Source organism: Rosa rugosa, chromosome 3, assembly GCF_958449725.1.
Source record: "Rosa rugosa chromosome 3, drRosRugo1.1, whole genome shotgun sequence".
Taxonomy (NCBI): Eukaryota; Viridiplantae; Streptophyta; class Magnoliopsida; order Rosales; family Rosaceae; genus Rosa; species Rosa rugosa.
This window is the reverse complement of record NC_084822.1, coordinates 46777690-46791782: the sequence shown is the minus strand read 5'-3', so window position 1 is coordinate 46791782 and position 14093 is coordinate 46777690. Positions and strand designations below refer to the sequence as shown.

The window sequence follows — 14093 nt, the reverse complement described above, 5'->3', positions numbered from 1 at the left end:
AATGGATAAGCGGCTAGCTAAAGAAATCACAATTCATGGTTATCATGAACAAAACATCGCGACTCATTGTAAGGTGAACACCTTCTACAATATGCATTTTCCCCTGCTGTTCAGTTATGGCAGAATGATCTTACTTGTTAGTTTTGTTTGTTCTTTGGCCTCTTAGCCCCTATGTAACAAAATATATATATATATATATATATATATATATATATATATAGACACACACACACACACAAATAAACTCTGCTTCATTATCAATTCCCAACTTTTTATGACAATAATTTGATGAACTTTTTGGTATTTCATTTCCATTTTTTTTTTTTTTAAACGTTCATTTCCATTTTTTAAGGTAGTGACTCTTTGTTAATTCATATATAGCGGTGTTTGTTTTAGAGTTTAAAACAATCTTAGAGAACAAATTTTTGTGGTCAGTAGATAATTTCTATCTAACAGGCCTTTAATCCATTTATAAAACTTCTGTTCTGAAAAATATGTGAAGCTAAGCAAAGCTCCACACCGTTGGAAATGCAGATCCAGTGCCTTGGTTTACAGTCATCAACAAACTAAATACATTATTATTAAACTACATCTATGCATCATTATACACCAACTTGCATTAGGATCATTCCACTTCCATCCGGAATAAGAATAGGTCCAAATAAAACTATTCTCATATTTCTGCAATAACATTGCAGAAAAGACCATAATCCTGCCCTGCCTACGGATACAGCACATATAAGGGTAACCTGCATAATTGCATTCCCCGTATAAAATTTCCCTAGAATTTTCAACAAGACTATTATATATAACTCCAAAGAAAGTCGAGGAAAACATCAGTGAGCTATCATATTCTGTTCCAACTCCAAATAAGCAAGGAAGACATCAATAATGAACCAAAGTTTCATATAATCAAATGATTAGTCTTTCTTATAAGTATCATACAAAATACTGAAAAGGATAAATTCTCTTGGTTTTGAATGACTACCAACATCATCGTACAAAACAGAACCTCTCTCAACGGGTCAATATCAAGGGATTTTTATCTTTATACATGTGATACCTTCTGCATAACTTCTCCAAAGTCGCAACAGAATGCTGCATTGCATTTAGTTTTGTATCCATGAACATCCTCTGCAAATGCACAAGTCAAAGTAAAGGATAAGAAAAGCTATTTCACAACTTGAACTTCAAACAATTTGAAATCTTGTATCCCAATCCCACCTGATAGTCATCTCCATATTTCTCAATAAGCCGACTGACATGAACACGTTGGATGGTGGTTAACGGTAGTAACGAAGCAGGTCTCCCATCTCTCCGTTTCTTTCCTAGAGTAGTTTTCAAATCTGCATCCAGTCACAAATACCAATCATCAGTTTCACAACTTGGGAAGAGAGGAATAGAAAAGGCCAAGTTCCACAACATGAGCAGAGACTTCAGAGTACTGGTAAACCCTTCTCAAACAAATGCAGCAGTCTATAAGGGCAGAATGCAGAAAATTTTGGTTCTTAGAATCCAGAACAGCCAACACATTCTTATATGCTAAGATTCTTCATACATCAGTCAATGTCGGCACCAATGGATGACCTAATAGAAGTTTACCACTCAATATATATCCTAAATTAAAGACGTACTCACCATAGCAACAGTTTTGAGCTTATAGAAAACGCCTATCCACCCAATTAAGTAACCGAGTTTTCAACATGAACTTACATACAGAAATGGATCAGAAACTAAAAAGAAGGCAATTTTACAGAAGAATCTAGCTTTCATGCAAAAAATTCATATTACAGTCGCTGCATTTTAATTTTTGTTAATACTTTTCGACATTGATGAATAGCCAATAATTAACTGTTAGGATCACTTCTCCCATCTCTTTTCCAAGAGAAAGAACAGTAAGAAATAAGGGTCTATAATATAAGCCAAATTCAAACTCCACAATCCGTCAAGCAGAAATCTTTCTCCTAAAATAAACCAATTCGAACTTCAATTACAACTATTCAACATTCGCTATCATCAAACTATGGATCATATCATTCGATCATACCATTCAACTACTTAATAACGAAAATCAAATTCCCAATTTGTAATTTCCAAACAAATTACAGTGAGGTAAACTAACCGTCTTCTTCGAGATCGCTACCGTCGTCGTTGGGGTCGAGCTCGGCGGCCTCAGCCTCCCCATCGGGAGGAGCCTGGAGAGAGTCGCTTTCGACGATGTGAGAGGTGCGAGAGCGGACGTTGAGCAAGTTAGGGTTGGAGAGGACGCCGAACGACTTGTAGTTTTGGATGACGCTGCCCTCGGGGTCCCACTTAGGGCGAGAAGCGGGTTCTGCTTGGTCGATCAAGGCGCGGAGCTTGGGAGGGAGACAGAAGGCCGGCTTGAACACGTTGGGCTTCCGCTTCGGCAGCGCCACCCGGACCTTGGTCCGAGACCGCTTGTACTTTCTTCTTGACCCTCCCATCTCTCAGAGTCTCTGGGTTTGGCGGCAGATTGACGATGAGGGTTTAGAGTAGCTGCAAAACCCTGCGTCTCTTACCTAGATTTTATTGCCTCGAAACGCTGCGTTTAATGCCCTTTTTTTTTTTGTCTTTTTTATTGTTTGTTACGGTGAAAGTCTCAAGAACTTTTTTACGTTGATAAAACAAAAACAAACAAAACAGTGGTCATTTATCAATAGAAATTTGTCGTATGAATCTGTGAATTTTGTCACATCTCATATATCAAATGTTTCGTGTGAATGAAAACTTATTTGTAAATTGCATAGTGAGAAGCAATGTGTCTACTACTATTTAGTATTTTTTTTTTTTGGTTACATGGGGTCATTAATACTACTATTTAGTATTTACTATTCTTATGCTTCATGTTTGGTTGGATTTCTTCTTATTTTTCCTTATATCTCTTTTCCTTAATTTTAATCTAAAGAAAAAGCCAAGGCTTTTTTTTCTTTTTTCAAAATTCATACATTAAGCATCACCACAATCAAGAAAAGCCAAAGTTGTTACTTCAATTGCTTGGAAGTCATGTAAACAATAGAAACAAACAGAAAAACCAGTTGGGTAGAACATAAGACTGCATCCATAAATTTCAGGTTCGGGACACTAATACAACTGAGATGTCCTTGTCATTTACCTAGAAGCATTTGATTTATAATTCTGGGCAACAGAAGGTCCAGGACATGATTATGTTTTTCTAATCTAAATACATTCTACTCAAAATACACTAACGTAGGTGCTACTAAATTTTACTTGGCTAGTAAGCTACAAGTCTAAGGTAGGCTTGACTTGAACTTTCTTCTTGTTTATGTTTCACATGTCAACGAATATTGTTATTCTTCCAGCAGCAATGCAGGCAGTGATGTTGAAAATTTGCCAAGATTAGCATCAATGCAACCACCCGAATCGGCAATAGAGAAACCGAGAAATGCACAGTTTCTTGTTGCTTAAATTCCTGCTGAGCGGTTGGCATACTCCTGAACCAATGCCCCAAACAGCGATGGCCTCTCGAGCAAGTGTGTTGGTGAGTCAAACTCTTTAGCCCTTCCTGTTAGAAGAACAGAAACACATGAACCAGTCAGAAAATTTGAACTTAGAACCTTCTTTCTAAACCAAAGCCAAGCATGACACTGATTTATCAAACTCACCTGCATCTACTACTAAAACTCTATTGCAGTCCATCACTGTTGGTATTCTGTGAGCAATGCTGATGATTGTACATGCAGCAAAGTCCTCTCTGATGATCTTTTGTATCGCAGCATCCGTCTGTGAGTCAACTGAAGCCGTGGCCTCATCCATGAACAACAGCCTGCTGCGCTTTAACATAACTCGTCCCAAACAAAGAAGCTGTCTTTGCCCCACGCTCCAATTATCTCCATCATCGGCCACTATTGAGTTCAATTCAATGGAAATGTTCAGTACGTAATACTAACAGTGCTAGGATCATTTGTTAAGTGAGAGTCACATACCTAAAGCATCGAGTTTTTTGGGTTTTGCAGCAACAACATCTTTAAGTTGGCAGCGCTCCAAGCTCTACAAGGAAAAATAACATTGATGCAAAATAAGCATATAATTTTATTAGCTAAAAGAGTGAATGATGAAATAATAAGCATACAGCATTTTTCAAGTTACCTTCCAAATCTCTTCATCTGAATACACCCCGATTGGATCAATGTTGCTTCTCACAGTTCCTTCAAAAAGGACAGGTTCTTGAGGAATGATCCCAAAGCTAGACCGGAGATCATGAAGCCCTATCGTGCATATGTCGATGCCATCGATGATAATTTTTCCCGCTGAAGGTTCCACCAGCCTAAAGAACACCTGAATTAAAGTGGATTTCCCACTCCCCGTTCGACCAACAACACCGACCTTCTCACCCCCATGAATGCTCAGACTAATGCCTTTGAGAACCAAGGGAGTATTCGGACGATATCTGACCTGCTCACCACAAAATTAAAACATCATTAAAAAGGAACAAAGCCAGTATGCATTCGTCCAAACCACTCATTTGCCTATTGTAGAAGATATAAAGAAGTAAATGTGTTTTTACCTGCAAGTCTTTCAGCTCAACATTGCCATGAGTTGGCCAATTCGTAGGAGGGGCACGATCTACTATCTTCCATGCTGCTTCTGATGGAATGTTACAAAACTGCTTTATCCTCTCAACTGATACCATCCTATTTTCGACGAAGCAGCTCATATATATGGCCCAAAATAGTACACCGTTGAGGGACAATCCATAGGAGAGTGATAAGCCAATATTCTCTGCATCATATAGAAATAAGATGCTATGTCAAAATAAGTACTTCATATGGCAAATCTTATCAAGTGTTGGCACAAGAAAAACAACAGGAAGATTTTGGTACCTGGCTTTACTATACTGCTTGGCAGCAAGATCATGAACAAAGTGGAAATGCAGAGGATTAAGCTCCCAAGCAGTTCTAGACGGAATCCCAACCACTCATTGGAGCCGTTATTGTGGAAATCCATACGCAAATTGGCATTCACTCTCCTAACATTTTCCTTGGTAAACTTGTTCTGGTTTCTGAAAGATCGGATTGTCATAACCCCAGATATGCTTTCTGAGAAATGATGGATAACAGGCGCTTTTGTGATTGAATCAAGTCGAGTTAATTCACGAGATGATGCAAGATAGTAACCCTAAAATCAAAACAGCACAAAAGTAATCAGTATATATTTGAGGCCATACCACAACTGACAGATATTTTTATTAGTATAAAAAGGTTTGACATCCAGTTTGACATTTTTGCATCCACTTGTATCTGCATTACGTTGTTCTTACACTGATAATGTTAACAAGAGGATAAGATGAATGAACATACCCGGTACCAGATATTCAGCCAAAGAAGTGGTATGAGTAAGAAGATTGTTGGCCATGAGTTTTGACATACGACGATAAAGATACCGAGCACAGTGATATACATGGCAATGGTAATGCCCAAAATGAAGGGAAGAAATAAGTCGATATTCGTCTGATCAGTTGATGCCTGGTGGGGAATAAATCCATAAATTAGCAAGACTATAAACCATGAATTTAGATTTCTATGGATAAAAAAAAAAAAAAAAAAAAAAAAACCATGAATTTAGATTAAAAAGAGAATAGTCGTGAGTTCTTACCCTACTCAAAATTCTTCCAGAAGGTGTAGTATCGAAAAATGACATGGGGGCATGAAGGATGCTGTGAAGAATCTGCTTGAAGAAAACTTGAGCTGTTGTAAGCCCCACAATTGTCACAGAAAATGCTCTTACCAATACCACGAAGAATGAAACAGCTGCGATAATAGCATAGACAGTAATGAACACAGAAGGATCGAATGACAATGCTCGCTTTGCTGAAGTTTCATAGGCCAGCCAATAATCACCAGCCATTAGTGATCCTTGCCACAAAAGAGAGAGAGACAACACTAGCACCACACCCCACCATCCAAAAGCCTCTGTGCAATAGATTTTGTAATTCTGCAAGCTGACTTTGCCTGATTCTTTCTCTTCTTCTTTGATGAGCTTAGATGTTCCGTCTTTGGACTTGGGTTCGACCAGCTGAGAGTTGTTTTCGCCATTGGCTTCTCCATGTTCTGAAGAGGAATGCCGAGATATCTGTGGTTTGGGAGAAGTACTTTCACCAGGCATAGCTGTGCTCATTTCTACAAGCTCCATGGAGCTTTCGTGCGCAACTACAAGTGCTTTGAAATCGAGGCTTAACAAATCGTTGTACTTTCCTGCTTGTACTATCATTCCTTCTCTCATGACCTATACATACATGTAAATTCACATTAAAGTTCTTCAAGCAGTTAACAGGCAAAGATATGACAAAAGAATGCTCTGACTACTTACCACAATAAGATCAACATTATGCAAGAAGTCAACTTGATGGGTTACAAGTAAAATGGTCTTGTTCTTAAGTACTCCCCGTACACATTCCTGCAAAAGAAGCATATACATGATAATGATGAGATCAAAGAACCAGTTCAATGCAAATAGAATTAGTAACCATCAGGTTCAGAACAAATGTATAAGAATATCTCCAGTAATTTTACCTTGAATATTTCTGATCCGGTATGAGCATCAACAGCACTGAAGACATCATCAAGAAGATATATGTCACAGTCCTGATATACTGCCCTGGCAAGCTGTATCCTTTGTTTCTGTCCACCACTTAGGTTGATGCCGCGCTCTCCTATTTCAGTTTGATCTCCATACTCCATCATTTCCATGTCCTTTTCCAAGCAACAGACCCTCATAACTTCCTGGTATCTCGCTCTGTCCATTGGCAAACCAAATAGGATGTTTTCTTCAATTGTCCCATTTTGAATCCATGATGTTTGAGCCACATAGGCAGTTGTCCCGCAAACTTTTACCTGTCATTGAAGAATGCTTCTTAGTTCAACAAGTACTTGATTAAATTGAGATTTTTTTTCTAAGAATGCTTCTTAGACATTTCTAGAGCTATTGAAAGATGCATACCTTTCCGGATAATTTGTGCATCTCACCAAGGATTGAGGCCAGCAGGGAAGACTTTCCAGATCCTACTGTCCCAACAATTGCGGTTAGCTCACCTTTGTTGACAGTCAAGTTTATATTCTTCAAAACCTCTTCATTACTTTCATCATCCCAGCTAAATGCACCATTCTTAACCTCCACAGCAACACTACTATCACAACCTTCTTCTCTCTCAACCGAACCCTCCACCAGTTCCCTACTACTCATATACCGGTCCAACCTTCCGAGCGAGATCATTGCTTGAGAAATTGAAATCATAGATTGTGGGAATGTCCTAATAGGCTCCTGCAGAATTTTGAAAATGGTTGTGGTAGTGAACACGGTCCCAGCATCAAGTTTGACACCCAAATACAAGGCAGTGGCAAATGTGAGGGTTGATATAAGTATGGGAGTGCACCACATGAGCACAACATTAGCCGAGATGGAGTACATGAACTTGGTCAGCCAGCTAAACTCCGACTCACGAAAAGTTTGAATCCTCTTGTTGAAGTGTTCCTCCCAAGCCTGGAACTTGATCACCCTCATGTAGTTAAGCATCTCATTTGTCGCCTTCATCCTCGAATCCCTTTGCTTCATCAGATTGAACTGAAACCTGTTGTTCCTTCTCGTCCCAAACACCACAAACACAATCACACCCATGATTCCAATCACTGCTGTGATTGTAGCTGCACCGAGGTTGTTGTACAGCAGGCTTAAAGCAATGATGAGCTGGACCGGCATCATCCATATAGCATGAAGCTGCAGCATCATGTCAGAGAGCTGCTGAGCATCCACAGCCATGTAATTCACAATCTGTCCAACGCCATGAGCTTGTCGCGCCGAGCAGGTCAGCCTCAAGCCCTTCTTGTACAGAGAAGTTATGAGAGTTGATCTTATGAGCATGCCGAGTTTCTGTGAGTTGAAGTTGAATTGGTGAGTGCTCAAAACCTCAACGAACTTGGCACACAGAAGAATCAACACAAGGTAGTATCCCTCAAACGGCGAGCTTCGTTTCCCATTAGTGAAATCCACAAAGCTCTGGATAAGCACAGGCCCTACATACATGACACACAGCCTGATCACCGCAAGAGAAGCTGTGAAAGCAATATCTTTCCAGAAGCACCGGAGCAATGTGGTTCGAACCGGATGCTCTGACTTCTCCTCCGGTTTAGGCCAGTTGGATTCGAAAATCACCGACATTCTTTCGGCTCTGTGTTGTGGAGCAAGTGTTGGAACGTCATCAACCTTCAAAGGGGATTTGTACCCTTTACTGAGCAGAGGATTCATCCAAACCCAAAAGGTTTTATTAATGAATGAAGCTGAAGCAAAACCAGTCACATTGGATTTGATCAAGAGGGGTTCATGCAATTTAGTCTCCACACCGTTTTCTCCTCCATTAGATTGTTCTCTGTTCATCACTCTAATGCCGGTGGAGCCTCTAACCGCAACAACAGCAAGAACAACAGATAAAGGAAAAGACACAATGGAAACTACATCATCCAATCTCAAACCTCCTTCATTGTAAACCAAACGAATCACTCCAGAAGTTGCAAACAGAGAAACAGCAACGAAATTGGCCACCCAGTAAATCCGAAGCGAAAGCGGGTGCTTGACAGCTTCAAATCTCTTTTCATGTGCCACTAGTACTGTAATGAGTCCATGAGTTATAGCTTGAACCAGCCAAAACAACCCATCTATGATCTTCCACGGGAAGTCAGGACTTCCTCTTGTAAACGCTAAAATGCACACTACGGTGTAACAGAGTGTCAAGAAAACGCTGAGAGTCAGAGAGAGCTTGAAACAGAGCGTCGTTCCGGGACGGCGAGCTCTGCTGTTTGTTATCAACGGCTTATCGAGTTCCGAGCTGCCGCCGCGGGGGGAGGCGAACCTCGAGTAGAGCTTTTGGATTGAGAAGGCGATGAGGGTGAGCAGGAACAAGAGATCAATGGAGGATAACAGAGCTCTCTGGGGACAGGGGGAGAGGAAGACGAATCTCAGCCATTGGAAGATGGCCGGAGCTGAGGTGTCGTCTTGGGATTGAATCACGGACGAGGAACACGAGGTGGACGTGATCCAAGACCCAGAAGCCATCGTCTTGCGAGGAGGCCGAAGCTGCACTCTTTTGTGGTTGCTTAGTTTAACATCTTCTTCTTCTTCTTCTTCTATCCCTGAAAAATGAAGCGGAAATTCAGAGACACGTGTTGAGAAAACAACCAAATTCAAAACTTCGACGTCACTAGGAAAGCGTCAGGAAAATCATTGAAGGAAACTGGCGAGGAGTCACGTTTGACCAAATGAAAAGTTACAATCATTTTTTTATCTTTTGAACTTTGTTGTAATAGGAGGAAATTGATCCATCAACAAGTTTCGGTGATTGGGTGGATTTGAAGTTTCCGCCGTTCTTGTCAAACAAGAAGGTCATTAAAAACAGAGAGAACAAAGAAAAGGACCGTACATATTTAATAAAACAATTTTTGCAAAGATTCACTGCAATAATTTATAATTCACTTTGCTGCTAAAGACGAACAGTACCCGACAAAAATACTGTTTCCCAATAAGATATATCATTACGGGAGAGACTAAACGGGCAGGAAATTGCAGAGCGATTAAAGAAAAGAAAAATTCATACAACAGCAGAGTGACAGAAGCAATAGATAAAAGTCATAAAACCCAATAAGGAAGATGAAAATTGCACCAGAAAGAATTAATTAATAGCAGAAACTGAAAGAAAACCTCTGGTTGAAGCTTACTGGGGTTGAAGGTGATTATGTGGCACTTGGCCTCCCACTTGGTGAGTACTGGTTGGTGCTGCAATGAAACCCAGATAGAGAGAACATAGAGAGAGAGAGAGAGAGAGAGGTGCTTATGTGATTGAAGAACGAAGTCTTGTGGCCAAGCTCTGTGTCTAGAATTATCTATATAAGTAGTCCTAGTTCTTGGACCAGAATGATATGGCTTGAGCGAAGAGACGTGGAGAGATTATTATTATTTTGTTTTTCGATGACAAGACGTGGAGAAATTGTAGAGAAGATCTTGCGTGGGGGCACCCGTAGGAACACGTGGTGGAGAGGGTCAATCACTGCTCATAAGAGGGGGTGTTTTGAGTATTGCACTTTAGGAAGTAGGGGTAATTTCGAAAAATATGATAAATTTCTTAACTCCTGATTGGGTGGCCGTAGGGACACGTGGTCGGGAAACCCCACCTAAGAATTTCTAGAAATTGTAAATGCAGTCTGCATTTCAAGATTGAGAGGTACAGAGTAAGAACACGACATTTTTTTTGTTTCTTCTGTATTGAATCACTTTGACCATTACACCATTACTATTGATTATTGTTTCCTTTTCTCGTAAAAACTTGGCTCTTCCCCCTTTTTTCACCTGTCCAAATCAGGCTCCTCCACCATTAATGCGTGTGGAACTTACGCACTCCCTCAAATCGGGTTGAGGGACTGAAGCTGAAATTACAATAACTTTAAACTATGTATTTATTTACAGTTTTTTTTTTTTTTTTTTAGGGAAACTGTCAACCACTTTATTAATAATAATCATAAGAGAAATTACAACTTATAGATGTAGAAACTACATCAAAATATAAAATAACAAGAACAATACTAGATGCAACAATGCATCGGAGATAAAACCTAACAAGGGCATTAAGGGATGCAATTAAGCATTTGATGAAGCACCGAACATAATCCGGGCTTTGTAAAACGGTACCAATAGTATGGCCGACCATACTTCCACGCAAAGATATACGTCGAATAGAGGGTAACCTTCTATCAAGGTAACCGGCGGTAGTGTGACCGACCTTACCCACTCCACACAAATTAATACGTCGAGTAGAGAGCAATCTTCTACCTAGGTAGCCAAAATTCCAAATCCAGAGTATAGTAGAAAAAGGAATCCGTAAAAAGTCTCCTGGATCCCAAATACGGATCCAAACAGAAGACAGACCCCAAACAAAGGCCCATCTTGAATAGCCCAAACAAAAAGAAGCCCAGGTCCATATCCACATGTGGGCACCCAAAATCTCTCTGGGCACCCAGATCGGCCTTGTCCTCCACCTCAGCCGTTGCGCCACCGATCCAACATCCAGACCACTCCATCGACGACGGCCATCGACTGGCAAGAAGAAATCGACGTTACAGGCCGCGAACCCACAATCTGGTAGTAGCATCGTCAGGTGATCTGGCCGGAGAAAGCCCACTCTGATCGATCCCACCGTCGGCAGTCCCCCTGAGCCGCACCCCCGCGCTGCTAACAAGGCTACGCCTACCCTGGATCTAGGATGCCAAAAGCCGATCCTCCGAGCATCAGGCAATCGCCGCCGAAGATCCGAGGGCGCTGTCTCCGTCCACCACCGAAGCACTACAGCAGCACCTAGATCATGGATCGCCCCGAACGGAGAGGATCCGAACGCAGTGCTGATAGAACCCGGATCCCAGGTTTGGTTAGGATCCGCCAGATCACGGAGCTGCCCTCCACCACCATCATTGAAACCGATTGCAGCCCTAATAACACGAGCAAAACCCGAAGGGGTTGAATCCCATCGCCAAAACGACGAGAGTAGGTTGCAACAACCCGAAGGTTGAAGAGGAGAGATTCTCGAGTCCAAGAGACTCGACTGCCAAGGACCACGGACGCCGACGTCGCAATCCAAGAATATCGGACGGCAAAACCCTAGGGTTAGCCGCCGACCATAGGAGAGAGTGAGAGCTCTCATGACATATGTTTACGACACAAATTATCAAATCCCAAGTTAAATTTAAGTTTTGGTTAAAATCTTATTTACAGTCATTATATTCACTTATCATTCACAAGTTCCTGGAGAGGATTGTATGCACCGACAGTGCAAGTGCACTATCGGTTATTTTAATCTCTAAAAAAATAACAGTCACTCATCTAATCCACTCCTTTATATATTTTAATATCAAAAAAATTACATTCATTCATATTGCAAGTACCCATGCACTGACGGTGCATGGAATACACTCTCGCAAGTCCCTTCAAAATTATCTCTTAAGTGAGCAAACTTTTATGTAATTGTGTACACAAATACTCATTAGTTATGTTCTTATGTTGTAAACCCTAATTTGAGATCTAACAATAATGAAACACTCACTTCTATCCCTCTTATACTTTTTGTCTCTCTATTCTCCATTTATAACACATATTTGTACACAAAAATTAATTTTAAACCAAAGACTCAATCATATGAATGTGTAAAATACAAGAATTTCAATTCTAGTAGAAATTAGAAGAAAGTGAATACTCAACTTAAAATAAATTTCAACAGAAATGTAATAAAATTTTGACGTAACATAATATAATATCCCTCTTAAATCGGAATAAGTTGGTGGTAGATCTTTTTAGATAGAGGCATGAAGCGGCATTTAAGACGAGAGTGGTGTGACAGGAAAGGCAAGGAGCGCGTGGAGGTGGTTAGTTTTTATTGGTTACTCAACTTTTACCTATTCGAAACTTTGGTCACTCACCTTTTAAATATATCACTTTGGTCACTCAACTTTAACTCTGTTATTCACTTTAGTCACTTCGTTAATTTTTTTCATTAACAAAAAATTATTTGTTACAATATTAATGATATTTTCGTCCAACCAATTGTGAAAAATTGAGAAATATATATTAGAATGATTGGAGAAATGATCAAAGTGAGATAAAATACTCATTGAGTGACTAAAGTGATTGACACTATAATAGTTGAGTGACCATTTGTGGAATTTTCTCTTTTCTTAAATGCGAAATGGAGTTTGCTACCTGCGTCGATAAATCAGTAAATCATGAACAATTGACAGATTAGGCTTGTGGTACATGAATAGTTTCGTACCGCCATGCCATTCCCCAGGAAATCTGGCCCAAATCCAATGGACAAGGAAAGGTTATCTTCTACTTTAAAGGACACATAAGCCTTTTTGTCTTCTTTTCTTTCTGAACAGAACTAGGACATAATTGCCATTAAACCAAATGACTATTGACCAAAAAATAATTAAGCACTAAATCGTTCTTGTGTCGAAATCAAAATCTCTAATTTACAATAGTAATACCAAATAATCATGCCATGATCATGAAGAATTAAAATTAAGATATACGATAATAAATGAGTTTCCAATTTAAGATATATGCGGTAGTTTAGGCCAACTTATGTTTCCTATTAAGTCTTTCTGGCATATTAATTTACATTAATTTTACATGACTTAATTGAAAGATTATTTTATATAACAGTCAAAATAAGTAAAGTGATGACAAACCACTTTAAACTATGACATAAATTGTTGCTTTTATATACAAGCAAAAACCTTGTGAGCCAAAAGTGGATGGTTCTCCCGTAAGAATGTTTGTATAAGGCCTCAAGTATTACATATATCTTATCTCAGTGTAAGAGAAATCATTATAATTGCAAATAATTTTAGAATTTTTTGAGTAAGTATGCAACGATTATTTAAAGAGCGTGTTTTCAGTTATGTCAGCTAACCAAAATAATGGTCCCACAGGCCACAACTTATATTATTCTTATATTTATTAAGTATTATTAATTTTTACATGAATATTTTGACTATTTTCTCATAGTACGTTGCACCTCACCTACTGTAGGGATCCCTCACCTACTGTAGGAATCCCCGTCGTACACTCATATTCCTTCGTTCCTAATCTGAGAAAGCTAAAAGGGTCCAGCCAGCAAGTTGTGGTTGGAAATACTCATGTTCTTGGATGCTTCATCATGAAGCTAGCTGGGGTACTTCATCTTAATTCACATGCTTAATTTGGGAATAAAGGAGCTTAATGATGACGAATCTAATTTCTTTTGCATTGTCAAACATTAATGTCAATAGTCTCTAAACTTTTTGTTTTAACAAATATGGCTCAAAATTTATTGTAATATTTTCCTATTATATTAGTGACATGATAGGTATCCGAAGTAATATCTTATATAATTAAGTCAATTATTCTTTGAATGGTTAAATTTTCAAACATCCTGTTATACCCATAGTTTGTAATATGTAGAAGAATAGCATTTTTATCAAGAGAGGGTAAAATTAATATTAACCATATAACTAAAAATAACTACCCACTATCCATTTCTT

At 39.4% G+C, this 14093-nt stretch overlaps 2 protein-coding genes across 3 annotated transcripts; both read right to left on the bottom strand.

Annotated features, from left to right (window-relative positions):
• Positions 1 to 885: 885 nt before the first annotated feature.
• Positions 886 to 2529, bottom strand: LOC133738946 (uncharacterized). Its single transcript, XM_062166636.1, has 3 exons — positions 2123 to 2529; positions 1225 to 1346; positions 886 to 1134 (listed from the first exon to the last, which is right to left on the bottom strand). The coding sequence occupies exons 1-3, from the start codon at positions 2463 to 2465 to the stop codon at positions 1018 to 1020; spliced, it is 582 nt and encodes a 193-aa protein (XP_062022620.1). The 5' UTR covers positions 2466 to 2529; the 3' UTR covers positions 886 to 1017.
• A 527-nt stretch (positions 2530 to 3056) lies between these two features.
• LOC133738674 (ABC transporter C family member 14-like) lies at positions 3057 to 9904 on the bottom strand. 2 transcript variants are annotated; one of them, XM_062166255.1, is made up of 12 exons: positions 9744 to 9904; positions 6979 to 9161; positions 6552 to 6872; positions 6349 to 6435; positions 5635 to 6264; positions 5340 to 5504; positions 4863 to 5157; positions 4547 to 4761; positions 4129 to 4434; positions 3966 to 4029; positions 3645 to 3884; positions 3057 to 3544 (listed from the first exon to the last, which is right to left on the bottom strand). In XM_062166255.1, the coding sequence occupies exons 2-12, from the start codon at positions 9082 to 9084 to the stop codon at positions 3444 to 3446; spliced, it is 4530 nt and encodes a 1509-aa protein (XP_062022239.1). In that variant the 5' UTR covers positions 9085 to 9161; positions 9744 to 9904; the 3' UTR covers positions 3057 to 3443. The 2 variants fall into 2 exon arrangements, with proteins under 2 accessions (XP_062022239.1, XP_062022240.1); XM_062166256.1 differs by having other exon boundaries at positions 9727 to 9892.
• Positions 9905 to 14093: the final 4189 nt, after the last annotated feature.